Source organism: Bombyx mori, chromosome 27, assembly GCF_030269925.1.
Source record: "Bombyx mori chromosome 27, ASM3026992v2".
NCBI lineage: Eukaryota > Metazoa > Arthropoda > Insecta > Lepidoptera > Bombycidae > Bombyx > Bombyx mori.
The window spans coordinates 7,543,597-7,571,255 of NC_085133.1; the positions used below are offsets into that span (position 1 = coordinate 7,543,597).

The following is a 27,659-nucleotide window of genomic DNA, read 5'->3' on the forward strand; positions in this document are numbered from 1 at the left end:
TGACGTGGTCGTTTTAAGGTGTACCTATGGGCAATTGCAATTCAGATCGAAGATCTTACAGAACTTATGCAAAATAAGTTTAGACAAATTTCTTGAGCGTAAATTCATTCTTTTATAATTTGTTGTCTATTATTATTTTGAGTTAATTTATTTAGGAACGACGTTGTCGCTTTCCGAGAGGAATCTAATGATGCCTCATATAATTATGTTGAAATCCGTTAATATGCTTAGACTGCAGATTGTGCTAAAGAACTTGACATACATAAATACGTTCGAAAAACCTTTCGTTTCATATTAACTAACATTTATAATATACTTTATTTCTTAAAACGAAATCTTAGGCTAACGTGTTATTGGCACAATTGTGGAGATATTAAAAAAAATACAAGGTGCATTGGCGACATTGAGGTTCACAGAGATCCGCTGGATGCAAGCAGCGCAGGACCAATCGTTGTGGCGGGGCTTGGGCAAGGTCTATATCCGGTAGTGGACGTCTGTGGGCTGATAGATTAGATTAAAAAGTAAACACCAAACAATTCTAGCAGTGACAATGTTTAATACCGTCTTCAATACGGTCAAATTCTGTTGAATAAGTAATTTTTGTTAACTCTTTTCTTTGTCTTGCGCTTTTTTCCTTCCTGTGCTGATAGCCTTGAGAGGCTATATCAGCGTTACCCTAGCGTGTAGGTGAGCTCTCTGGGCTTAAACTGGAGGTGTTGCTAGCACTGACCCTAACAAGAGCAGTGCTTCGCAACCACCGGATCGGAAACGCGACCCACTGAGAAGACAAGAAGACTGTGTTGCACAAAACATCGAGTAAAACGGGGTTGGTCTTGATAAGTGTCTATGTTGCACTTCTCTGATGTTAATGCCCTTCTCGGCACTGAAAAGAAAAGAATGTAAAATGATTATACTCCTACTTATACTAGTAACCTCGAGGGGTTTTACTAGGTTCTTCTAACATGGCGAGCTCATACGACTCAGCCTTGCGCATTTGCTTACACTAGCTTTAGCAATAACAGTGCTTCGCAGAATCTACCACCGGATTGGTATCGCGACCAACCGAGACGAGCCGGCGAGAAACTCAGTGGGCTGTGGCTGTGGGTTAATTTATTCGTCGAGCCCTGAAGTTCGACTGAAGAATTGCCGTCGTCAAGTCCTGATCTTAATCCACTAGAGTATATATACTTTAAGTTCTTTGTTAGAGAATGTAGTATGCTCTATAATGCTTTGGAGTTTCTAAAACACCCTATAAGATGGACAGTCGTGAATTTCCTCAAGTAGAAAGTCGGTGTTTAATTCGATTTCGGACACAACGTACATTAGATTGTATTGTACAATCAATGAAGATTATTTTGAGTGAGCACGTTTGCTCCGTGAGTCAAATGAACGAAAAAATCTAAATAGGCTTTAAACATATTGGCAGTCCTTGTTAGAATAAATTCCACAACGTATTGCTTAAGAAATTGCATACATAGTTTCGACCTTGCGTCGTACCTTGACGTACTGCCATCAAGAAGATCAAAATCAGTAAAGGCCCGACATAACTAAGCTTGAAAGTCGAAATAGTAAAATCGCTTATAATGAATTTGAGTTTTCGTAAAATGTTACAGTTCCTCGATTACGGAACCTTATGCATTATATTTGAATATTAAAACATTGAAACCTTGATAAAATACCAGTCGCGTTAATTGTCAGTTGAGAATAAAATAAATTGCTACATAATTAGATAAAAATTTATTTTAAGGTATTATTTTACTATTGTATTTGTGAATGTAAATGAGAATAGAAAAAAAAATGTGTCGTATTTCATAATTTTATTTAATATAATTCATATATTCAAATAATGCATAACAAATAACTTGAAGACAAGGTTAAGAAAATACTTGCGGCTTAGTCCTCATTTAAACAGCCATGGATAATGTCGTGTCTTTTTACGTTAAATAAATTTAGTTTATTTCACTTTTTTTAATAAATTTATACAATGGCGTGCTACGGATTCGGCCCTTTTTGTAGACAGGTTAGTATTTTCTGTATTTGTTTAATAATCTGTATATTGAAATCAATATTTTCGTGAATTACCAAATCTGATCGATGTCCATTAATATAATTTAAATGTAAATACAACAATTTAATACCTTAATCTATTTCGTACCAACTTTGTAATTCAATTATTCTATAGGACCTTTTATTAAGTTTAGAAATGTGAAGTTCTAATTTGAAATATCTGTGTTTCGCAAAGCATCACACCCAGAACGAAAACATAAATAGATTGCGCTTAGATCGTTTATAGATAGATTGTTTATCCTATATCAATATAAACAAAAAAAAAATAATTAAATACTTATTCGATATATAGATTTGGTTTGCACACAGTATGAAAAAAAAATAAAAATCTTAAAGGAAAAAATAAAAAAAATCATCACACATGCAGTCGTCTGCCTTGCTTACCTACGTCATTCTGTCTAGTAATAACAGGCACGGTGGGTTTTCATTGCGATTATAATGTAGTGCATTCCGGGACAGGTACCAATTTTGCAAATATAATGTACAAAATTTTAACTAAAAAGAAAATCGACTTAATCGCAAAATTAGAACATCATTAATGTATTCGAAGTCAAATAAACATATATTATTAAAGGATAACTCAAAAACTACCGTTTAATTAAAAGATATAAGCAGCAATGTCTTTGTAAAATTGTTATACCCACAAAAAAGTTCTGAGCACATAAAAAATACAGACAGACGAATTGAGAGCCTTCTCGTTTTTTGGTGTCGGCTAAAATTGGATTCGATTTTCGTACCTTATTCTTTCGTGTTAGACGGGTTTCGGAAACTAGTAATTATAAGCATTGTCACAATATATATTATATCAATATACTAGACTAATGTATTTAGTAATTATAATAGCTCATAGGAGCTCACAATAACAATTTTAATTCAATATTGAAACGAAGAGTGAAATAGGCAGAACCATATCATGCAATAATGTTTTTTAAATTATCATAAATAATAAAATAAATTATAATTATTATAGATTGGTTTTTATAGTATTTCAAAATACAATGTTGTCGAAAAAAACAAATAACGCTGTTAGTCTGTCACTAAATACTTAATCCTTGATGAAGACAGGAATGTGGCCTTCCGAATTCGAATGTCCTTATTCTTGTGTATGAAATGACAAGATAATAATGACACTGTATATATTGAAATAAAATAAGGAAATTACTCCACAGAGTACCTTGTCGTTCAGGGCAAAGTAGAAGGCCCTAGACCTCGTGGAAGGTTGCCCATGTGATGGACGGACCAAGTTGAACGGTCGTCTGGTGTAGTGGTAAGTGACATGGTCACTACACAAGGGGGTCGCGGGTTCGAATCCCGCCAAGGGAAGATATTTGTATGATAAATATAAATGTCTTTTCCAGGGTTATGGATGTATATGAAATATATTATTATGTATGTGTATAATAAAAATCTTACATTTTTATTTCCGTTATCTGGTACTCGTAACACAAGTTCTTTACGAACTTAGCACGGGACCAGTTAACGTGGCGTGATTGTTATTAAATATTTATTTATTATTATTTATTATAAAAAAAAGTCAGGTCGACAGTTGGCGGTTGTTTACATGCGTGTACCAGGCTCACAATATACCGGGAGAAATGGCGATTGCTTGTGAGGCGCATACCATCTGCCCACAGCAATGATACTGAATGACGAACACGACCGCTCGAACAAGAGTTTTTTTGTGAGTCGTCGTGGCCTAAGGGATAAGACGTTCGGTGGATTCGTGTTGAGCGATGCACCGGTGTTCGAATCTCAGGCGGGTAGCAATTTTTCTAATGAAATACGTACTCGACAAATGTTCACGATTGACTTCCACGGTGAAGTAATAACATCGTGTAATAAGAATGAAACCCGCAAAATTATAATTTGCGTAATTATTGGTGGAAGGACCTCTTGTGAGTCCGCGCGGGTAGGTACCACCGCCCTGCCATTTCTGCCGTGAAGCAGTAATGCGTTTCGGTTTGAAGGGTGGGGCAGCCGTTGTAACTATATTTGAGACCTTAGAACTTATATCTCAAGGTGGGTGGCGCATTTACGTCGTAGATGTCTATGGGCTCCAGTAGCCGCTTAACATCAGGTGGGTTGTGAGCTCGTCCACCCATCTAAGCAATAAAAATAAAAAATAAAAATATAAAGCAATATCACCAAGAGACCAATGGAGAAGGAGATCCTTATGCGGAAGTGGCATTGGATTGGTCACATATTGAGAAAGCCACCCACCCACCTATCCAAGAGAGCACTGACTTGGAAAGTGTCTGGCCCAGAATAACTTGGCGTCGCTTGGTGAGGCAGGAGTTAGGCGTCTTGGGCATGACGTGGGAGGAGCTAGAACAGACTGCCCAAAACTGATGTAAATGGAAGGATTTGATCCGAGCCCTACACCCCAACAGAGGATAATAGGAAATAAAGAAGAAGAAGATAAAATAAAATGACCTGAACAAATTCGTTTAAGTTCATTTACCTCCCCACCGTAAGGTAGCTCAGTAGCAATGGCCCGCCATATGGCTTGCCTGGTACAAAGTTGCTTCCTGAACCTATAGGCAACGCAACGGTAATTCCACCAGGGTCTTTAAGATCCATCGATTTTATTAAACAACTGTTGACCCTCCCAACTGGGACACATAACCTACGTCGATCACAAAGCACGTCTTACCACCAGTGAATATTTCAAATGAAATCAAACTTTATTAGCTAAAACACGGTTTACAAAGTTGTTGATAGTTATTTTATAGAACAGCGTGTTTCTATCAGGTCGGCGTGCAAATATTATTCAAAATTATTTGTATTTTTTTTTAAATTTTTATTGCTTAGATGGATGGACGAGCTCACAGCCCACCTGGTGTTAAGTGGTTATTGGAGCCCATAGACATCTACAACGTAAATGCGCCACCCACCTCGAGATATAAGTTCTAAGGTCTCAGTATAGTTACAACGGCTACCCCACCCTTCGAACCGAAACGCATTACTGCTTCACGGCGGAAATAGGCGGGGTGGTGGTACCTACCCGTGCGGACTCACAAGAGGTCCTGCCACCCGTGATTACGCAAATTATAATTTTGCGGGTTTGGTTTTTATTACACGATGTTATTCCTTTACCGTGGAAGTCAATCGTGAACATTTGTTGAGTACGTATTTCATTAGAAAAATTGGTACCAGCCTGCGGGATTCGAATACCGGTGCATCGCTACATACGAATGCACCGGACGTCTTATCCTTTAGGCCACGACGACTTAAATGCAGTCAGTAAATATATTAATTAATGAAAATATCAAACTATTAAACAAATTAATTGAATAAGAATTAGTTATTTATGTCATAAAACGAAAACAAAGAACAGAAAGAAGCGAATTTAAAATTAATATAATGATTTATCATTTAAAAAATCGTTAACTGGATAATAACATTTTAAGGTTAGTAATTTTTTAAAGTTCTTTTTAAATAAAAAATTGTGTGATTCTGCAATCTGATTCTAGATTGACAGCCACCGCCATTTTACCTTGAGACCGCAGATTTCTCAGTATTTAGATTGATTAGTTAGAAATTATAATAGGTTTGGTTAATTGCGTGCAAAAAACGTTATAAATTATTCAACAATGGCATGCATTGCTGTCCTATTTACAGCACGGGGGATGCGCATATCGGCCATCAGAGTCTCTATCGGAGTGTCGTTCAGGACATATGGTAAAAACTTTTGTTCGAAGCGGAAAATACTCTGGGCCGGGTCTCCAAGTGGGGTTAACTGAATTTATTTGAATTTAATCCATTGAAGGCACAGGTTCGCGCGTTCACTGCGACGGCGTACTCCGAAGGCATTGCTGAAGTCTTGTTTTTTTACCTATGCTGATATCCTTGAGAGGCTATATCAGCTTCGCCCTAACAAGTAGGTGAGCTCACGGGGCTCAAACCTGACGACGTTGCTAACACGAACCCTAGCAAGAGCAGTGCTTCGCAGAATCTACCACCGGATCGGAAACGCGACCCACTGAGAAGATCCGGCGAGAAACTCAGTGGTCTGGCTGACGTCAATGAGTGGTAGTCGCTCACCATTAGGTGGGTCGTATGTTCGTATCGTTAAGCATCAAACAATCGTCCTCGACGGAAATTTTCAAGTTCAGATTAAAATCCGCACTACCTTGCACAATAATATGGCTCCTACGATATAACTGTACCTACAAGTTGCAACTTATTTTGTATTTACTTGCATATTTTTAGTATTTATTTGTATTTAATCGTATGATCTATCTTATATTGTATTCATTTTTCACATGTGTATATAACTAGTCAGGTCATAAGTATTGTCACACAGTAAAAACTTTTCTTTTAGAATGCTGGCCACAAAAAAGTTTATTGAATTCGAATTTCGAATTGTTCATGAAAATAAAAATGTATACTTTTAGAATTTTACTCATGTTTAAATATGGAGTGGCCGCTTAAAGAAGAGCGTGTTGCAGTTATTGCGTTGCATCGTTGCGGTTACGCGCCAATTCAAATTTTTAACATACTGAAAAATTTGAATATAACCAAAAGATTCGTTTATCGTACCATCAAACGATACAATGAAGACTCTAGTGTAGATGACAGGTCAAGAAGTGGTCGCCCTCGGTCTGTTACGACTCCAGCAGTGCTAAAAGCTGTGAAGGCGCGATTTCAAAGAAATCCCAAACATAAGCAGAAACTGTTGGCCCGTCAGATGGGGTTAAGCAGAACCACGGTGAAAAGGGTGTTAAATGAAGACTTAGGGCTTCGGGCATATCGAAGAAAAACAGGACATCGTTTAAATGCTCGTCTAATGGACCTGAGACTGAAGAGATGCCGCGCTTTGTTGAAGGGATACGCGGGAAAAAAATATCGGGAAATCCTTTTTTTGGATGAAAAAATTTTTACTGTAGAAGAGAGCTATAACAAACAAAATGATAAGGTGTACGCACACAGTAGTGAAGAAGCGAGCAACCGTATTCCGCGTGTCCAACGAGGTCATTTTCCATCCTCGCTCATGGTATGGTTGGTTGGTTTCTTATTGGGGCTTAACAGAGGTACATTTTTGTGAGAAAGGTGTAAAAACGAATGCAGTTGTGTATCAAAATACAGTCCTGACGAACCTTGTGGAACCTGTTTCTCATACCATGTTCAATAACAGGCACTGGGTATTCCAACAATATTCGGCGCCAGCTCATAGAGCGAAGGGCACATAAGACTGGCTGGCGGCGCGTGAAATCGACTTCATCCGGCACGAAGACTGGCCCTCCTCCAGTCCAGATTTGAATCCGTTAGATTACAAGATATGACAACACTTGGAGGAAAAGGCGTGCTCAAAGCCTCATCCCAATTTGGAGTCACTCAAGACATCCTTGATTAAGGCAGCCGCCGATATTGACATGGACCTCGTTCGTGCTGCGATAGACGACTGGCCGCGCAGATTGAAGGCCTGTATTCAAAATCACGGAGGTCGTTTTGAATAAACTTTAGTGTCATAAGAATCTATGTTTTGTTAAGTTCATTTTGGTATATGAATGGTTACATAATGAATAAACTTGTTTCAATTATTTTACATTAAACATGTGACAGAATTTATGACCTGACTACCTAGTCTTACCTAAGTATATATTTTTATGTAAGATTATTGAGATGTAGCACCGTCCATCCTAGTTTGCTTATTCCTCTCCCTGCAAGGTTGCCTGGAAGAGATTGCTTTCAGTGATAAGACCGCCAATTTATGTCATTGTCTATTATTTGTGTTATATGCTTACTCTGTACATGTGGTGTCAAATAAAAAGTTATATTATTGTTATCTATATATATAAAAATGAATTGCTGTTCGTTAGTCTCGCTAAAAGTCGAGAAAGGCTGGACCGATTTCGCTAATTAAGGTTGAGGCTTCTATTATTATCGTATCCAAGAACAACAAGAATAGCTCTACCACCTCTCCTTGATTTTGGGGAAGGTTTGCAAAACAAGATCAATATAAATAAGTTTTAATTAAAAAATTTCAGTGTTTTGTCGTGATCGGCGTATCAATAAACCTATCGCAGTACGGGATGGTCTTCGGATTCACTGGACTGTTACTTCCTCAGCTGCAAGACCCTGCTTCGTCGGTGACCATTGATCAAGGCGGCGCGTCATGGATAGGTAAACACGTAAATTAAAAAAAAACTGTAATGAAATACGTACTCAATAAATGTTCACGATGGTGAAGGAATAACATCGTGTAATAAAAATCAAACCCGCAACATTATAATTTGCCTAATTACTGGTGGTAGGACCTCTTGTGAGTCCGCGCAGGTGGGCACCACCACCCTGCCTATTTCTGTCGTGAAGCAGTAATGCGTTTCTGTTTGAAGGGTGGGGGCAGCCGTTGTAACTATACTTGAGACCTTAGAACTTATATTTCAAGGTGGGTGGCGCATTTACATTGTGGATATCTATAGGCTCCAGTAACCACTTAACACCAGGTGGGCTGTGAGCTCGTCCATCCATCTAAGCAATAAAAAAAAAACATAAAGAGATTTACTTGATTACTCTAAATGAGACAGACGGTTTGATGGTTAGGACTATCTTTACACATCACTATTGAGACTTATCGATCACAAGTTTTTTCTTACGACGATTTCCATTTTTTTAAATCACATTAAATGCTAGCACTATTCATTGAATATATCAATACGTTGAAGAGCAAAATTGAAAAAACTAAATGGCGAGTACATCAAAATAGATAGCACGTTCGAGATCTTTGAGAATGCAGTTAAATTGTAGTTAACCTTCATTATGAGGTCGTCAGTACCTGTGAAACGTCAAGGAAGATATGCATTAACAAACTTCAGTATTGCCTTACAATTAATCTGCATAAAGTAATAGTAGCTACATTGCCATTGATAAACCTACAGAGGGAAAAATGATATGTCTTTGAGACGCCATTGTTTAACTAATTATTACCATTAGCTTCACATGTAAAGAGGTCCTTCTATTATAGTTGAGGGTAGATTAAAAACTGGGGTTACGATGATAGAATCGTGGTAATAACTCGCTAAATACTAGGGATTTATCTATACTAATAATATAGGATTTACCTACTAGGAGGGTAGGCGGTACTGAGACGCGGTAACAACATAGACCGTAAAAAAGTTATTTAAAAATATAATTTAAAGTGAATTTCGTGATAAAAAATCGTACAAGTGACAAATAAACTAGTGAATATGACTATATAGTGAAGACAAGGCCCCAAGTTAACGAATAATACACAAAATACTTTAAAAAAAATGAAGTTTTAACAAACGACAATCTAAGAACTTTTCAAGTTTTTTCTCGCGAATCCAGGAACTTAAACTATATTAGTGTTAATCTATGAAAGTTCCGGAGTGCAAATAAATGAAAATCGCGTAAGTTATTCCTTTTTTGGAAAAACATAACTTCTTTCCTGAATGAGTCTGCAATTTCGCCTGTCATAGAAAATAAACTGTGAAACAGCGCCATCTATTAGGAAAAAGGCAAATTACGTTCGATTTACGCACAAAAAATAATATCTAGTTCTACTAGAGGACGCAACAAGTACCAAAACAAAACAAACAGACACTATGGAGGAAATTATGAAAGCCTTACAAAATATTCAAAAAGAACTGAACGCTCAAAAAATAGAAATTCAGAAAAATGGCGAAAAGGTGACAGAACAAGTAACACTCAACATAACCAACAAATTAGAAGAGAAATTTACCATATTAGAAGAAAAACATCAAACCTTGAAAGAAAATGTTGAACAACAAGAAAAAAGGATTCAATTTATGGAAAGACAAGCAAGACAAAGAAACATAATTTTCTTCGGTATCGAAGAGAGTGAGACATCCTATCATAATTTGGAGAACAATATGTTGCAATTCATAAGTGAAAAATTGTCCTTAAAATTGGATTGTAGAGATATTCAAGAAATAAGGAGAGTGGGAAAAAAATGTGATAAACCGCGACCAATAATTTTAACCTTTTCTACCCTTGGTTCAAAGGTCAGCATTCTCAAGCAAAGAAGATTATTAATAGATACCCAATACTACTTGAACGAAGATTACCCTAAATACATATTAGAAAAAAGGAAAGAGCTACAGGAAGAAGCAAATAGAGAGCGCGAGAAAGGAAATAAAGTCACGATAAAATACGATAAACTTGTTTTATTAAAATCAAACAACAAAAGAACACTGATGACTTCACCAGAGTCAGATCCCAATTCTCAAGCACTAGTTCGTAAAAGTACAAGACCCACTAAGAAAAGCAAAATAAAACAAGCAAGCCCATCTATACCTAGATCAAACAGTGTCTCAGAAGGAGTTCTAAAACCTAGTATTCTAAGCTATTTTAGTAAGCAATAACGTCAACACACCACATAACCAAACCAACGACAATACAACCAATAACTTACATTCATAGCAACCAACTGCTCCCTCCCTCAACGATGCAACATTCAATTAATTTCAACAAAGCAACAAAAACCATCTTCCAATCCGGCTGGTCACCGTGGGAGATCAAGACCAAAACCCTCTAAGGAAGATATCTCAAACTTCTTCAATAATAAGAAAATGGAACACAAACCTAAGAAATATTTCACTCAACTAAAGAGAAGAAAGATCAGCTTTACATAGTAACTTACAACGTCAGAACTTAATAATGAAACAGCTGTTATTCTTTAGAGGAGGCCTTCACCTTCACTTGAGGAGGGGTCCATGCAAACAAACTTCTATATATTTTTTAAAACGTTGTCTAGATTTATACTTTTGTAAGGAAACGGAAAGGAGAGAGAAGGGGAGCAAATTAAGTGAAACATGTGTAATAACATCAGTACTTTTTTCTTCTTCTCTTTTCTTTTTTATATTTAAAACATGTATGCAACCTACTATTTGTATGGAATAAAAGGCTTATTATTATTATTATTATAATAATATTATAAAGAGGAAAGATTTGTTTGTTTGTTTGTTTCGAATAGGCTCCGAAACTACTGGACCGATTTGAAAAATTCTTTGTCCATTAGAAGCCGACATTGTCCCTGATGAACATTGGCTACTTTTGTGTGTTTAATGTTTCCGAAGCGAAGCGAGGGCGGGTCGCTAGTAATGTAGATAGTTGTTTAAGTTTAAAACAGTTCAATGGTAGATCAATGGAATCCGAATAATGTTACGTAGTTAAGTGTGGTAGGAAATCTTAAGAATTTAAATGTTCTACAAACAATAAAACACATTAACCAGTTTAATTCGGCCACGTTACTCTGCAATTGTTTCTAATTTTTTTACGAAATACATTGAGTTTGTTGGTGTGATTCGCGCGCCATTCGCGCAGACAGTAGGTAGATAAATAAATACGGGGGAACTATGATAAAAACCTTTGGTAGGTTTCCAGAAGTATGAATAAGTTTCAAGTCGATTTGGATAAACAATATACATAGTTTATTTATTGCTTCTGCGCATTCATCGCAGACACCACTGTTGCAAGGGAAAGTGTTCGCACCTGGTTGGTGTTAAGTGGTTACTGGAGCCCATAGACATCTACAACGTAAACGCACCCCCCACCTTGAGATATAAGTTCTAAGGTCTCAGTATAGTTACAGCGGCTGCCCCACCCTTCAAACCGAAACGCATTACTGCTTTACGGCACACCCCCGATTACTCTCTTTAGACAACCCATACCCTGGGCCAGGAAGGTCAAGTACCTGGGCGTTACCCTGGATGCATCGATGACATTCCGCCCGCATATAAAATCAGTCCGTGACCGTGCCGCGTTTATTCTCGGTAGACTCTACCCCATGATCTGTAAGCGGAGTAAAATGTCCCTTCGGAACAAGGTGACACTTTACAAAACTTGCATAAGGCCCGTCATGACTTACGCGAGTGTGGTGTTCGCTCACGCGGCCCGCACACACATAGACACCCTCCAATCCCTACAATCCCGCTTTTGCAGGTTAGCTGTCGGGGCTCCGTGGTTCATGAGGAACGTTGACCTACACGACGACCTGGGCCTCGAATCAATTCGGAAATACATGAAGTCAGCGTCGGAACGATACTTCGATAAGGCTATGCGTCATGATAATCGCCTTATCGTTGCCGCCGCTGACTACTCCCCGAATCCTGATCATGCAGGAGCCAGTCACCGTCGACGCCCTAGACACGTCCTTACGGATCCATCAGATCCAATAACCTTTGCATTAGATGCCTTCAGCTCTAATACTAGGGGCAGGCTTAGGGACCCCGGTAACCGTACTCGTCGAACTCGACAAAGAGGTCGACGTGCAACCTAACCCATGCATCAGCCCGCTGAGTTTCTCGCCGGATCTTCTCAGCGGGTCGCGATTCCGATCCGGTAGTAGATTCATTCGCGAAACAATTGCTCTTGAGTTGTTAGGTCTCCTTCGGAGGCGCTCGGGCAGTTGTTAGCAAATCCCACCCCTCTTGGCTGAGCCTTTGCTCGCCCACCTGTCCTGGTGAAACTGGAAAGGCCTTCGGGCCACCAGTAAACTTTCAATCATAAAAAAAAAAAAAAAAAAAAAAAACTGCTTTACGGCAGGAATAGGCAGGGTGGTGATACCTACCCGCGCGGACTCACAAGAGGTCCTACCACCAGTGAACTCATGAACTTGCCTACCAGCAAAAAAAAAAAAATATATATATATATGTCGGCACACGTCAGGGATGGCTGAGCGGTAGGTTCCGTCATCACTCGTATTCGATTGAACTCAGTTTAGTTAATAAAACTTTTTGAATAACAATTATTGAAACTCAACACACACAACTTTCACAATGACAGGATAAACCGACAGTTTCGTTGCACATACCGACAGACCGACTGACTGAGACGGACGGAATGACTGTCTGACACGGAATGCCACGACTCTGTCCACGTACCGCCATTTTATACTGTGGCGTTACGTAGTCTACCCTTCATTTTGTGATATTTATCAAAACAACATCTCATCATTTAAAATAATAATCAAAACCACCGTCTTTTACTAAAAGTCGTTATCCACGACAACTAAAAGTCGTTATCCACGACACGGCCATTCTGACATGTCACACGTCCCTGTGTGACGCTCCTGCAAGAAAAACTACCTTTTGCAATATCAAACAGATTTCGTCTCGGCCAATCCTGATACATTCACGATTGAGGATTGGGATTCCTTTCATTACAAACCATAACGTTAGCTCTCAACAAGATCTTTAACAGACCATGTTAACCTGTGTGAGTAGATAACTTAATTACCCAATTATTAGTGATACACTATACAACTGAAAAATTTCATCAATGCTCAATAAGCATTAGAAACCCGAGTTATTACAAAACAACTCAATCTGAGCAGTATTTCATCAGTATTCTGTATCAACCACAAACTATCGTTACAATTACTTCCATCTAGTGAGAGTAACTCATGCCACCTATATCGAGTGACGATAAACCAATTCAAGTGCCACCTCCATCAAGTAGCTCTTGACTACTTATTGCCTCCATCCGGCAAATAAGTGGGACCTCCATCCGGTACCCAACTTCAACACAAAACACTAATGCCTCCATCCGGCACGCAAGTGGAACTTCCATCCAGTACCCACTTCAACCATAAAACACATCACAATGCCTCCATCCGGCAATAAAACGAACACATCACCTAAATCGAGCGATGTGTTCAATTACCAGTCATAAATGACACCGAATACTGTTCTTTACTAATCACACAAAATAGGACAACAAAATCCTTACTTTAATCAGTCAGTTGTATCGTGGTCATTTGATCCTACATCTTCTACATCACTAGTTTCAACAAAATCGTATAGAACGCTCCTGGCCTGGCTGCCGGCGCAGCTAGTGACATTGCCACCCACATTATCATTAAAACAAATGATAAAACCAATACACATCATTTCACAATATAGAGTCAAAGTCATTACTAGACCAACACAACAATAGTCTCCATTGAGACCCAGGTCTCCGCTGTACCAATCGATGGAGATGCTCTCACCTGACTGATCAGTCTCGTCAGTAGCACTACTTAGAGGCAACCTTATGTAATCATAGGTTCTATTACCAGTTAAAGCCACAAAATTCAACATCAAATTTTACTAACTTTCCAATGTTCTGGTCTCGTCAAAGTTAATCTCTTACTTTCAGTATCATTTTAAGTAAAAACCTTTAGGGATATGGCACGCGAACTATTAAGAATTCGAAGGGGCTCACTTTTGTTATTCTTATGGTAGAACAATTTAAAATAGATGTACGGCTTCTAGCACTTCTTGTCAAGAACAATTCCATGAGCTCACCGCGAGCTTGGTCATCAATAACGCAAGTCTGGGGTTCGAATAAGGACACTAGATTTAAGTGTTCTATTTCGCTGAATGCTCAATCTCACTGAACCGATTAAAACAACTATCAGGTAGTACATGACATACAATAGGTAAGCAATAAACCATCGCATAGGATTTGTTCCGTACAGTTTTGAGTCAAAACAACAGAAACCTTTTATGAGAACCATCGTATAAAATTGATGAGTTATGAAGCTACTACTAATAGATTTCTTGACAAGAGAGCATTCGGCACCCGAATCCAAATAAAACTAATACGACTCACCAGATTGTTCTTATTTACCAAAATTGCCCGATGTTACACAGCTACCGGCACGTTGCTCCGCTCGGCCGGTGAATAGTTGACCCATCGAGCGCCGACAGACGGCGTTTGCGTCCCATATCTCGTATTGGCTGCAGCAATCACGTGTCGAATGCGACACGGCCTTCCTGATTGTACACGTCCTCGTGTGATGGTTAACCTACAATCAAAAACATCCACGAGAACACTTGTTCCGCTCGATCACTCCTGACTACACTTTACGACTTATCGGAAAATTTAAAGTCATCAAAGCTTTAAACTGTTTTAATACCATTTTAACCAAATCAAACAATAGGGTATACAAAGTTCACTATTCAGCAGCCAGAGCACGTACCACAGTCGTTCATCAAACTTTAAATTTACTCTGTACAATCAGGCATAGCTTACAGGAACTCAGATCAAACAAAACTTCCGAGTAAAAATATCTAACGCCACGGCTCTCCAGCCGACCAGCAATCGCAATTGCCCTCATGATGCGCATCCACCGCGTGGATCGCCCGTGTGCATCACCCGCTGACTACACACGATGGTCTTTACAGACCCCGACCTCCGCCAGAGCCAAACGCGCACCGCGCACCCACGGACTACTTGAGTTGCCTCAAGAGACACCGATTTCTACCGGGCTACGACTACGTAATAGCTACTGGTACGGTCGAACACAATACGGCCGATAGACTATCCTTACTCGAGTTTTCACCACAATCTAAGCTTGCTCTTCATCATCATCATTTACATCAACCTCGACTGGTATGTGTCATGCTGGCATTTTTCTTAGCCTATCATGTGGGTATTTGTAAGTACGTTTTAAATTTAAAGCTTTCAATGTGTAACGGTCACCATCCAATACTTCAACTACTTTAAACGGCCCTTTAAACTTCGTATCTAATTTCGTTTGATTACGCTCTTCGTTTTAATGTATGGACGAGCTCACAGCCCACCTTGTGTTAAGTGGTTACTAGAACCCACAGACATCCACAGCGTAAACGCACCACACACCTTGAGATAGAAGTTCTAAGGTCTCAGCACAGTTACAACCGCTGTCCCACCCTTCAAACCGAAATACACCACTGCTTCACGGCAGAAATAGGCAGGGTGATGGTACCCGTGCGGTCGATGGCACTATACGGAGCACCCGTCTGGTGCCACGTCCTTACCCACGAGAACGTCGCCGCGCTGTGACGCCGGCAGCGCGCGATCGCAGTCATAGTTATTCAAGGATACCTCACAGTCTCCTACGAGGCGGCGCGCCCTAGCGCAAGTGCAGCCGGAGCGCGGGGGCTCCAATCTCGGCAGTCCGTGCTGGAGGCGTGGTCTCGTCGTTTGGCGGACCCGTCGGCCGGCCTCCGTACCGTCGAGGCGATCTGCCCGGTTCTCGCGGACTGGGTGGGCCGCGACCGCGGAAGTCTCACCTCCGGCTACCTGTGCAGACTCACAAGACATTTTACCACCATGCAAACTTCTTATCGCAAAAAATCTTACCAGCCACCACGCAAACTACAATTTTACGGGTTCCACCTCTCCTACACGATGTTACTCCCACACTGAGGAAGCCAACCGCGAACACTTGTCAAGCACGCACAAGCACGCACTTCACCGGAAAAACCTGCATCCGCCAGCGGAACCCGAACACCGCCGCATCGCCAGACACGAACGCACCGGACGTCTTATCTTACAGGTCACGACGACTTCAGATGTGTCAATTTTTCTTCCCCACGGAAACTTGCTTGCTGTCTTGTTTGCTTGCTTGCTGGAGCCCGAAGTCATCGAACGTGTAATGTTATTGGTATTGAATCTAGTAGATTCTAAAATTTCAGCGACAATTCACAGTCTCATGTCCTGGTTTACTGCACTAGTGCCATGTAACTCTAGCAGAAGTCAGCCGCTTAAAATAATTCTTGTCGGAACTACCCACTCGTCATTGAGATTTGCACTTGCCTTAATTTCTTGCAATAGCTTGTTACGTGTTGTATTTCCGCTAGTAAATGCCATGTGATGAAGTCGACAGTCAAACTGGGCAACATGAGCCAGAACGTAAGATGTGACGATTTCTTCGTGGTCAGATCTTCCATCGAGGTAACAGAGACGTTATTACACGACTTACGTATGCTGCATTCACGCTCTTGTGGCGTACCACTACTAGTATTCTGATCTGCATCATGTTTTTTTTTGCTGTACTTCGAACATGTTTAAACACGTCACGCCAGTGAGAGTAGAGTCCTGATCTCACTTCTGATGTCGGCACACGTCAGGGATGGCTGAGCGGTAGGTTCCGTCATCACTCGTATTCGATTGAACTCAGTTTAGTTAATAAAACTTTTTGAATAACAATTATTGAAACTCAACACACACAACTTTCACAATGACAGGATAAACCGACAGTTTCGTTGCACATACCGACAGACCGACTGACTGAGACGGACGGAATGACTGTCTGACACGGAATGCCACGACTCTGTCCACGTACCGCCATTTTATACTGTGGCGTTACGTAGTCTACCCTTCATTTTGTGATATTTATCAAAACAACATCTCATCATTTAAAATAATAATCAAAACCACCGTCTTTTACTAAAAGTCGTTATCCACGACAACTAAAAGTCGTTATCCACGACATATATATATATTTAACACACCGTTAACAATCGCAATGCAAAATGCATATTTTTATCTGTGTTTTTAATCGTGATCTATGCTTACAACTAATTAAAACTATCTTTGCATTTGCAAAGACTGAAAAATTCGAAACGTTTGAAATAACCACCCTTTTTTTTTTTTTTTTTTTTTTTTTTTTTCGGGTAGAGGGCCGAACCTCCTACGAGGTCCCCGCGCAAAAGGGGCGCGCGGGGTATGTGAGACTCAACGATCTGCATGGTGTTGTGAGCAGACCGCGGGCCCAAGGATTTTAGGACCCACCCACTAAACGACTCCCCTGCACTCTTACACCCGACGTCCGATCCCCTCCGAGGTCAGAACCCGGATGAGGTAGGGGGGCTTCCGCGGTCAACACTACAACCAGACGGCGCGGCTCACCCCAAGGACGCCCAGCCGACGGAGCCTTCGAGGCGAATCGAAGGCTCTGAAACGTCGGCCGTCTCGGTACGGCAGCCCGTCGGGCCGCCCAGACGGTGCCGCTGGTGTCCCGGAATACCCCGCTGGACCAGAACCAGCCTGCCGGGTCGGGACGCGATACACCGTCGACCGGTCGCTCTATTCACTCCACGGCAGCGCGCTAGAGTGCTGGTAGCGCGCCGCGCGGCCTCACCCCCTCAGGTCGCCCCTTGACCTTCACCGGGGGGAGACCGCCACCTACAGGGGCCGGGACGTACGGGCGTATTCCCGCCTCCGGCCCCCGGCTCGACGGCGACGGATCGGTGCGGAAAGGGAAGAGCTCTCCCTCTCTCGCTCCGCCGCCTCCTTCTGCGAGATGGTGGACTCGCAGAAGTCGAGCATCGCCTTCCAGGACGCATCGCTGCCGAGCATCGTAGCCACGACGCGCGGCAGCGAGAGGTCCTCTCCAATGACCGCGACGAGGGCGGCGCGTTGCTCGTCGAATCCAGAGCAACGCGCCAGCGTGTGTTCCGCTGTGTCATCCTCGTCGCGGTCCGCGCAGTGATGGCACTGCGCCGTCGGTTCCCTTCCGGCTATCTTGTGCAAGTACCGGCCAAAACAACCATGGCCGGTCAACATTTGCGTCAGCCGGAAGGTGAGGCATCCGCGGTCGCGGCCCACCCAGTCCGCGAGGACCGGACGGACCGCCTCGACGGTACGGAGGCCGGCCGACGGGTCCGCCAAGCGGCGAGACCACGCCTCCAGCACGGACCGCCGAGATTGGAGCCTCCGCGCTCGAACTACTCCTTCGCCGGGGCGCCCTTCCCCCCTAGAGCGGAGGTCGCTACGCCACCGGTAATCGGCAGCGAGCGCCTCCGCCTCCAGGTCCCAGGGTGGCGCCCCGGCGAGCAAGCACGCCGCCTCGAAGGAGACGGTGCGGTATCCTCGGATCGCCCTGACCGCGATCGCGCGCTGCGGACGTCGCAGCGCGGCGACGTTCTGGCGGGTCAGGGCGTGGCACCATACGGGCGCGCCGTATAGTGCCATCGACCGCACCACCCCCATGTAGAGGCGGCGCGCCACCTGATCGGGACCCCCGACGTTTGGAAGGAGCCGGCTCAAAGAGCCGGCCGTTGCCATCAGCCGAGGGCCCAACTTCTCAAAGTGAGCGCGGAAGTTCCACCGACCGTCCAGTTCGAGGCCGAGGTACCGAAGACCGGTCACCCCGACCCCGACGCGGACGCCTCCGATCACGAGGTGGGCACCCACAGGCGGCGCTCGTCCCGGCCCGTGAAAGAGCAGGGCCTGGGTTTTGTCGAGCGCCACCTCGAGCCCCAACCGTCGGATCCTGGTGACGACGTGTGCCACGCCTGCGCACGCCAGACGGGCAGACTCCCGGTAGTCCCTCCCCGGAGCTACGACCAACGTGTCGTCAGCGTAACAAATTACGCTCAGCCCGGGGAGGGGTCCCCGAATGACGCCCCGCAGGACCCAGTCGTAGCCGATGTTCCACAGCAGGGGGCCCAGGACGGACCCCTGCGGAACACCGCGCTCGACGGGGAAGCGGTACATCGCCCCACCGTGTCCGATGCACTGGATCGACCTGCCCTCGAGGTAGGAGCCGATCAGTCGGCGGAGGTATGCGGGGACGCCGTGATACTCCAGCGCCCCCGCGATCACCGACCAGGGCAGGGTGTTGAAGGCGTTCCTTACATCTAAGGATAACGCCATCGCCACCCCGCCCCGGGATACGGCTTCATCGGAGAGGGCCCGCACGCGCAGAATTGCGTCGATAGTCGAGCGGCCCTCTCTGAAGCCGTATTGGTATCACCACCCTGCCTATTCCTGCCGTAAAGCAGTTTTTTTTTTTTTTTTTTTTTTTTTTATGATTGAAAGTTTACTGGTGGCCCGAAGGCCTTTCCAGTTTCACCAGGACAGGTGGGCGAGCAAAGGCTCAGCCAAGAGGGGTGGGATTTGCTAACAACTGCCCGAGCGTCTCCGAAGGAGACCTAACAACTCAAGAGCAATTGCTTCGCGAATGAATCTACTACCGGATCGGAATCGCGACCCACTGAGAAGATCCGGCGAGAAGCTCAGCAGGCTGATGCATGGGTTAGGTTGCACGGCGAACTCTTTGTCGAGTTCGACGAGTACGGTTACCGGGGTCCCTAAGCCTGCTCCTAGTGTTAGAGCTGAAGGCGTCTAATGCAAAGGTTATTGGATCTGATGGATCCGTAAGGACGTGTCTAGGGCGTCGACGGTGACTGACTCCTGCATGATCAGGATTCGGGGAGTAGTCAGCGGCGGCTACGATAAGGCGATTATCATGACGCATAGCCTTATCGAAGTAACGTTCCGACACTGACTTCATATGTTTGCGGATCGATTCGAGGCCCAGGTCGTCGTGTAGGTCGACGTTCCTCACGAACCACGGAGCCCCGACGGCTAACCTGCAAAAGCGGGATTGTAGGGATTGGAGGGTGTCTATGTGCGTGCGGGCCGCGTGAGCGAACACCACACTCGCGTAAGTCATGACGGGCCTTATGCAAGTTTTGTAAAGTGTCACCTTGTTCCGAAGGGACATTTTACTCCGCTTACAGATCATGGGATAGAGTCTACCGAGAATAAATGCGGCACGGTCACGGACTGTTTTTATATGCGGGCGGAATGTCATGGATGCATCCAGGGTGACTCCCAGGTACTTGACCTTCCTGGTCCAGGGTATAGGTTGGCCGAAGAGGGTGATCGGGGGTGTGATATTTCTCCTCCTAATGCTAAGGAAATAAGCGGAGAGTTTCCCCTTTGAAATAACACTGCTGTGCTTTTCGCTGGGTTGATGTCTACGCGCCATTTTCGGAACCACTGTCCGAGGGTTAACGCTGCACTCTGGAGCTTACTCGCGATTAGGGACTTGTTTCTACTTGAGTAGTAAACGGTTGTGTCGTCAGCGAATAAGGCTAGCTGGGTCGGCGGCGACCGGGGAATATCATTGACAAATAAACTAAATAGGAGCGGAGAAAGAACGGAGCCTTGCGGGACTCCAGCCGTGAGTGGTCGCGGGGAGGAGCGGGTTCCCTCTACTCGATATCGAAAAGAGCGGTTAGACAAGAAGTCCCGTATGATGAGCACGAGACTGTCCGGTACGCCCATGTTGAAAAGTTTGAAAATCAAACCGTTGTGCCAGACTTTGTCGAACGCTTTTGCGACGTCGAAGAAGAGGGCTCCCGTGTAGATCGGTTTTGGTCGGTTAAGTCCCACGAGAATGTGCTCCGTGAGGCGGTGCACCTGTTGTACGCATGAGTGATTTGCACGGAATCCGAATTGTTCATCGATGAGAATGCCCTTTGATGAGACGAAGTCTCTGAGGCGTTTGTAGAGCAGACGCTCATAAAGTTTGCCCAGAGACATGAGGAGGCTAATCGGGCGGTAACTCGTCGGATTATTTTTTGGTTTACCGGGTTTGTGTATGCCGATAACGTTCGCTTCTTTCTACACCGCGGGAAAAATACAGTTAGCCATAGCGGCATTGAAGATAGATGCCAGCATCACGATGAGTTGGATGGGTAGAAGTTTAATAACGCGGTTAGATATACCGTCGGAACCGGGAGCTTTGCGAGGACGTAGGTCTTTGATCAAGTCTTTAACTTCCATTGGGGTGACGGATGGTAACGTATCCAAGGGTGGCAAGGAGGCTCTGTGTTCTACCCCACAGTCTACTAATTCTACATGAACAGGGTCCACGGATTGAGTGCTGGGCGTGCACTGGGTTTGCAATGTATCGGTCAGCAGCTCTGCTTTTTTGTCATCATCGAACGCCGCGAGTCGGCCTGAGGGGCCTACGAGGGGGGGCATAGCTACTACCGTATCCGATTTGAGAGTACGAGCTAAGCGGTAGTAAGACATTTGAGAGGGCGCGAGTCCTTCTAAGAAATCAGACCATCTGGCATCTCGGACTTCGGCGATGCGAGACTTTACGTCGCGTTGTAGGGCACGCATTCGAGTACGATTTTCCACTGTAGGATACCTATCGTAGGCGCGGATCGAGGCGTTCTTAGCTCTAAGGAGTTCCCTAATATCGTCGGGCAATTTGAAGCGGTGAAGGAAGTCCTCCGCCACAACTTGCTTCGATGACCTATCTAATGTCGAGGCGATGTGTGACGTTACGATGTCTATGGCTTCAGCGGTATCCTGAGGAGACGGGGTAGAGTCCGGGCTAAACGGGAGCGATGGTGGATCAGATTCAGCCAGGCTAATGCCCAGCGTGTGCCAATCCACCACAGTCCTCGTGACGGGAACGGAATCGGGAGCGCGACCGAGCTTCATAATGACGGGACGGTGGTCTGAATCTAACTCTGAAACTACTTCGATCGAGTGTAAGCGCAGAGTTACGTTTTTTAATAACGCTATGTCGAGTATATCCGGGCGATGCGCGATATTTAGCGGGTAGTGAGTCGGGGTTAGCGGAGCGATGATATCGAAGGCGAGATCATCGACTAACGCGTCGAGCCGCCTGCCATTAGGGGTTGTGGTGTGTGAGTTCCACCTGATGTGTTTACAATTTAGGTCACCCGCTAGAATGACAGAGCTTCCCATGCCGAGTAGCGCCTCGATATCACTGCTTAGAACGATCTTATCCGGAGGAAGATAAACGGACGCGATAACGATCGGCGCGTGACCCGTCAGTGAGATTCGGCACACTGATGCTTCGATGTTAGCGAGCGCGGGAGGATCGAGCGGGACGCAATGCAGGGCTCTTCTATAGTAAATGACGGTACCACCACCACGAGCAGTGAGCCTGTCGTTCCTAACCATGTTATAGTTCGCGATTTTAGGGTCGCGATGCGCGGGCTTGAGTAGGGTCTCCTGCACTAAGAAAATGTCAATTTGATGGTCACGCAAAAAATCACAAACCTGATCACGTTGATTTGCGAGACCGTAAGCGTTTAAAAATACTATCGTTACGGATAAGGGCTTTATTCTACTAATGTACGCCATTGATTACCGGCGGAGTGAGGGGAGGACGTACGTATTTAACGACGCGTATACGTCAGCGTATTCCTGCACAACGGCGATGAAGTGTTGTGCAGTGGAGGCGGCGCGAATGGCGTCACCCAAGGCCTTAACACGCTCAAAGTTGATCGACTCAAAAAAGTCGATCGCTAGAGCGAGATTATCGGACGCGAATCGTTAAAGTCTAAAGTAAGGATGAGCAACACGCGGCCCGCCAAGCATTTTTAAAATTGAATTTATTTTATCGACTTTCTCCCATCAATTCGTTTTGCTGTTCATTTCTTGTTTGTTTTTAATAAAGAAATAAACTTTCGTAAATTACTTATAAGAGTTAATCTATGTGTGACCCGCCAAAAACCATTAAAATTTAAATTGGCCCATTGATTAAAGAGATTGCTCAGCTCTGGTCTGAAGGATTGCGAGGTAAAAACGGCAGTGGGCGCAGGGCACATTGCTCGTAAAGCCGATGGTCGCTGGGGCTGAATAGTTCTCGAGTGTCAACCGCCTATCGGAAGACGTGGGGTGGGTAGGCCTCCCACAAGGTGGACTAATGATCTGTTAAATGTCTCGGGAATCGAATCTCGAGGATGGAGAACTATCTCCATCCAACGGACGCCAAAGACCGATTCTGCTAGTGCAGAATCGGTCTTTGGCGAGGGAGCCTATGTCCAGCAGTGGACGTCAATGGACCGTGAAATAGCTGTTTTAGAAGACCTGCTTTTATTAGGTCGACCTATAGATAGTATCTATGTAACAAAATCATTGAACTTAATTTTCACGGACTCCAAGACGTTAAATTAAATTTAAAACATTTAAAACGTGTCAAAAATAATTTTATTATTTTTAATATTTTATTGTTTCGACCTATTAATATTTTTTCTAGGATTATAAGGGTCCATTACAGATCACACAAATTTTTAGTTCATTTTGATATTAAAACGACTTTTCTAAGCTTTTAGGCTATTTTAATTTCTTAATAATGATCATTTCGGTTCGAAGACTATGTTACACAACTACGTAACATACCGTTTAGTTTACACTTAACACTTAAGGACCTGGAGATTTGTATTCATGGCAGGCGCCTACAAGATTATGTTGTGACGACCTTGTATGATGTCGCCATTGTGACGCTGTATAATATTACGAATTGCAAACGCTGTTCGATTTTCTTTAGCTAATACATATATGCAATTCCTAATTAAAACTACTTTTTACAGTTTAGCCTTGCGTCTATTATTTCTGAATTTTCGAGTACTTTACAGTTTTCGTGGCCACGCCCGATAAAGTTGTTGCTGAAAATTTACAAAATCCTTCTTTAATAATAAAATATTGGATAGGTAATTTGTTACTGCCATCTACAGGTGCAATGAGAAACTAATCGAAGCGAAGTCATCTAGTGGCCGACGCCCATAAACATTTTTGTTGAGTGCTTGAGTTGCTTATCTATAACTAATTTATGTGTATTATCTATGGTACTAACTACCCTCTATTTCTCTGTAGAAATGATTTCTATACTTCTACGTTTTATTTCACACCGAACGAACTAATAGTACCTTGTGTTGTGGCAATACATTTTAAACTTCTACCGAAAGCCATTGGTATCACAATGGGAATACCATTGATGACCCTGTGACACGGGCTAAAAGTCTAAATGTAATTAACCAAACACTAGGCAGCATAACCTGGACGCAATGCGCCACAGCTTCGCAGTAGAATCACGAAGGTTTGTGGTTGACCGTGGGTCTATAACAGGCTTATTATGTTAGTTTTAGTAAATGTTAGTTTACTTCATTCTCATATTGCTCTAAGTTTTGGCATTTTTTTTTATGATCGGCCACCGGCTTGGCGTCAACCATTCCTTGGACATACTTTTGTTGACCTTGGGCCTAGGTTGTATTGGCTGTGGTCAGGCTTTAGCTCTTAATCGCCTTCTACGACACCCATGAGCTAAGTTTGAGTTGGGAGTATTCTAAAACGCGCCCACCATACGCGCAAAAGCAATGCGTGAAAGACGATATATAAGAGGGGAGGAGCGAAGAAATGGTACATGATAGAGGGGTATGAAAGGAGAAAACATGTTGCGTCGACCCCAGGTGACTGGGAGAAGGGCAGGAGAATGATGATGATGTCTGTTTATTTATTTTCCTTTTAGGATTAGGTCGCAATCGTCGTATGCGAAAACAAATCATGCCGTAGTGCCCGTTAATCAAAGAAATATACAAAACAATGTTCTCTACTAACACAAAACTGATTTATTAATGATTTAATAATATAATTGTATTTCAGCTGCCCTGCCCAGCCTCGGTCTTCTTGTGGGGAACATGATAATTCCGACCATAATGGGAAATTTGGGAAGGAAGCGCGCCAATATAATCAGCATCACTATCATGACTGTGTGCTGGAGCTGTATAATTATCGCCAACAATCTTACCACAATCCTCATAGTGAGGTTCTTCCAAGGGGTCTCGTTAGGCATGGTCAATTCTCTCAGTCCTATCGTCATAGGCGAGTGTACCAGTCCCAAAAACCGTGGGGCGTTTTTGACCACCCTTTCTCTAGTGCTATCGATTGGAACGCTGTTAGTGCACACCGCAGCATCGTTTCTGAGCTGGAGAGAGACGGCAACAATTTGCACTGCAATAACAGCCTTTAATTTGGTGTTGATTTTGTTCGCTCCCGAATCTCCAAGTTGGCTGGCCGTTAAAGGGAGGTATAATGAAGCCAGGAACGTGTTTCGATGGCTGAGGGGAAACAACGAAGACGAAGAAATAGAGAGAATAATTGAAGCTAGTGTTGTAACATTGCGTGAAACTAACGCTAAAAGTAATAGTTTTGTATTAAACATAAAGAGAACTATAATAGATTTTCATCGAACAATGAAAGAGGAAAGCTTTTATAAGCCAATCCTGATTGCCGTCCACGTGTATACCTTGGGCACCTTTTCAGGTGTAAACATTCTGACATCTTACGTAATTCTCATTACCAAAGAAATAGCCGGATCGGAAATCAACATGCCTATAGCGGTCATCACATTGGCGGTCCAAAGACTAATCACGAACGCTGTAGCTGTGGTTCTAATTAAAAAAGTTAAAAGGCGAACCACTTTAATTTTGACCACTATAATGAACATCGCTTCTTTATTTGCCGTGGCAGGATACGATCTCGCGAAAACGTGTAATTTATTCGAGAATTCATTACTCGGTTTCTTGTTGTTACATATTTTGATGTTCTCTATATCGTTAGGTGCTCTGCCATTAACTTTCATCATAATCGGGGAGCTTTTTTCATTGAAATACCGGAGTATATCCGCCGGTTTGAGCAGCACATCTCTGTCTGTTCTGTTCTTTGTTACTTTAAAAACTTTTCCATATCTATTCGATAATGTTGGTTTGTACGGTACTTTTTTTCTGTACGGATGTGTTCTAGTGTATTGTTTGATTGTATTGTGGGCGTTTCTGCCGGAAACCAAAGATAAAACTCTTCAAGAAATCGAAGAGGGATTCAAGAATAAGCCGCAAAACGTTGAATTGAAGGTTCTACGGCCATTGATGGACAGCAAATAGTGTATAGATTTAGAAGGGGTTTGAAGACTGCCCCAGCAATCATACGCATATATACGTATGAATGGATATAAAGGCCGATATCTTTGGCACGCTGTAGTTCCTTCGATTTAAAATTTTATATAAATCGATTTGTACAGGCGCTCACCGAATGGTGGAAATTCGAACATAATCTGTGTAACCTTAATGTTCACATTTAGTTAACGTGTTACGTTTTCAAACTGTTTGTCCTCGACATTTTGAAAAAAAAAACAATTATTATTTAAACAAAAAAAAAAGCGTTCACCAACAGAGTACAAAATGGTATTTAACCGTCTATTTTCTTTTTTGAAGAAAATGAAATTGCTATTTCCAAAAACCTGTATTTATTTGAATATTAAAGAATATCTATGCTACTAATGAAAAAGTAACATGAAAAAGACAATAATCGTCATGTAAAGGAGAAAATGGTAATTAACTGTTTTTTCTGTTAATAAATAGACGAATATATGTAGTTGCGAGGTGTTTTAGATTCGTCTTGTTGTAAACAGCAAGCACTATTTAAATGTCGAGTCTGCGATGATTAAAATGCTAGTTATAAACAAATCGTGGGTCGTAATAAGACAGGCAGATTAAAGTATTATTGCATGTATTCGAAGAGTTTTATTCACGAATGTCTTAGCAGTTTTATTTCCTATCTATGCTGATAGCCCTGAGAGGCTATTTCAGCTTCGCCCTAGCATGTAGGTGAGATCTCGGGGCTCAAACCAGAGTGATGCTAACACTGGCCCTAGCAAGAGCAGTGCTTCGCAGAATCTACCACCGGATCGGAAACGCGACCCACTGAGAAGATCCGGCGAGAAACTCAGTGGGCTGTGTCTGTGGGTCTCAGCAGAAGGAGGGGAGATGATTTCGCCGTTTGACTTTATTTATACTCGTATGGCTCGAGTCGAGTTTGTTTACAATTTAAAAAGGACACCCAGCGACTTATTGTAACTATATGGTACATTAATTTTATGCATTTACATCATTTAAGTAAAAATATATATTTTAAAAAACATATTGTAAATTAAAAATAAAGTGACTGAAAACTTTAAGTATATTTAGATTATGTTCTACATAACTTATTCAATATTATTATTATGGAAGGAGAAAACATGTTGCGCCGACCCCAGGTGACTGGGAGAAGGGCAGGATAATGATGTTCTACATAACTTATTCAATATTGCAGAACGTCTTAAAAAATCGTGTTTGTGGAGTTTATTTATATAAAAAACTAATTGATAATATCTGAAAATATCCGCCGAAGTACTTCAATACTTTAATTCAATATTCATAGTACAATATTTGGACTATCAGTGGACTGATGTTCTGTCTTTC

The 27,659-nt window shown here is 42.9% G+C and overlaps 1 protein-coding gene and 1 long non-coding RNA gene across 2 annotated transcripts in view; one reads left to right on the forward strand and one right to left on the reverse strand.

Annotated features, from left to right (window-relative positions):
- LOC134201545 (uncharacterized) overlaps nucleotides 1-27,659 on the reverse strand; it is a 358,050-nt gene that overhangs the window by 292,251 nt on the left and 38,140 nt on the right. The window lies entirely within an intron of this gene.
- LOC101746835 (facilitated trehalose transporter Tret1) lies at nucleotides 1,892-26,931 on the forward strand. Its single transcript, XM_004923463.5, has 3 exons — nucleotides 1,892-2,020; nucleotides 8,058-8,193; nucleotides 25,027-26,931. The coding sequence occupies exons 1-3, from the start codon at nucleotides 1,985-1,987 to the stop codon at nucleotides 26,301-26,303; spliced, it is 1,449 nt and encodes a 482-aa protein (XP_004923520.2). The 5' UTR covers nucleotides 1,892-1,984; the 3' UTR covers nucleotides 26,304-26,931.

Bases quoted from the DNA above. Each gene is read 5' to 3' on its own strand.
- LOC101746835 (XM_004923463.5), top strand. From the start codon at position 1,985: ATGGCGTGCTACGGATTCGGCCCTTTTTGTAGACAG. The intron at 2,021-8,057 runs GTTAGTATTTTC...AAAAAATTTCAG, and splicing joins TCGGCCCTTTTTGTAGACAG to TGTTTTGTCGTGATCGGCGT. The intron at 8,194-25,026 runs GTAAACACGTAA...ATTGTATTTCAG, and splicing joins AGGCGGCGCGTCATGGATAG to CTGCCCTGCCCAGCCTCGGT.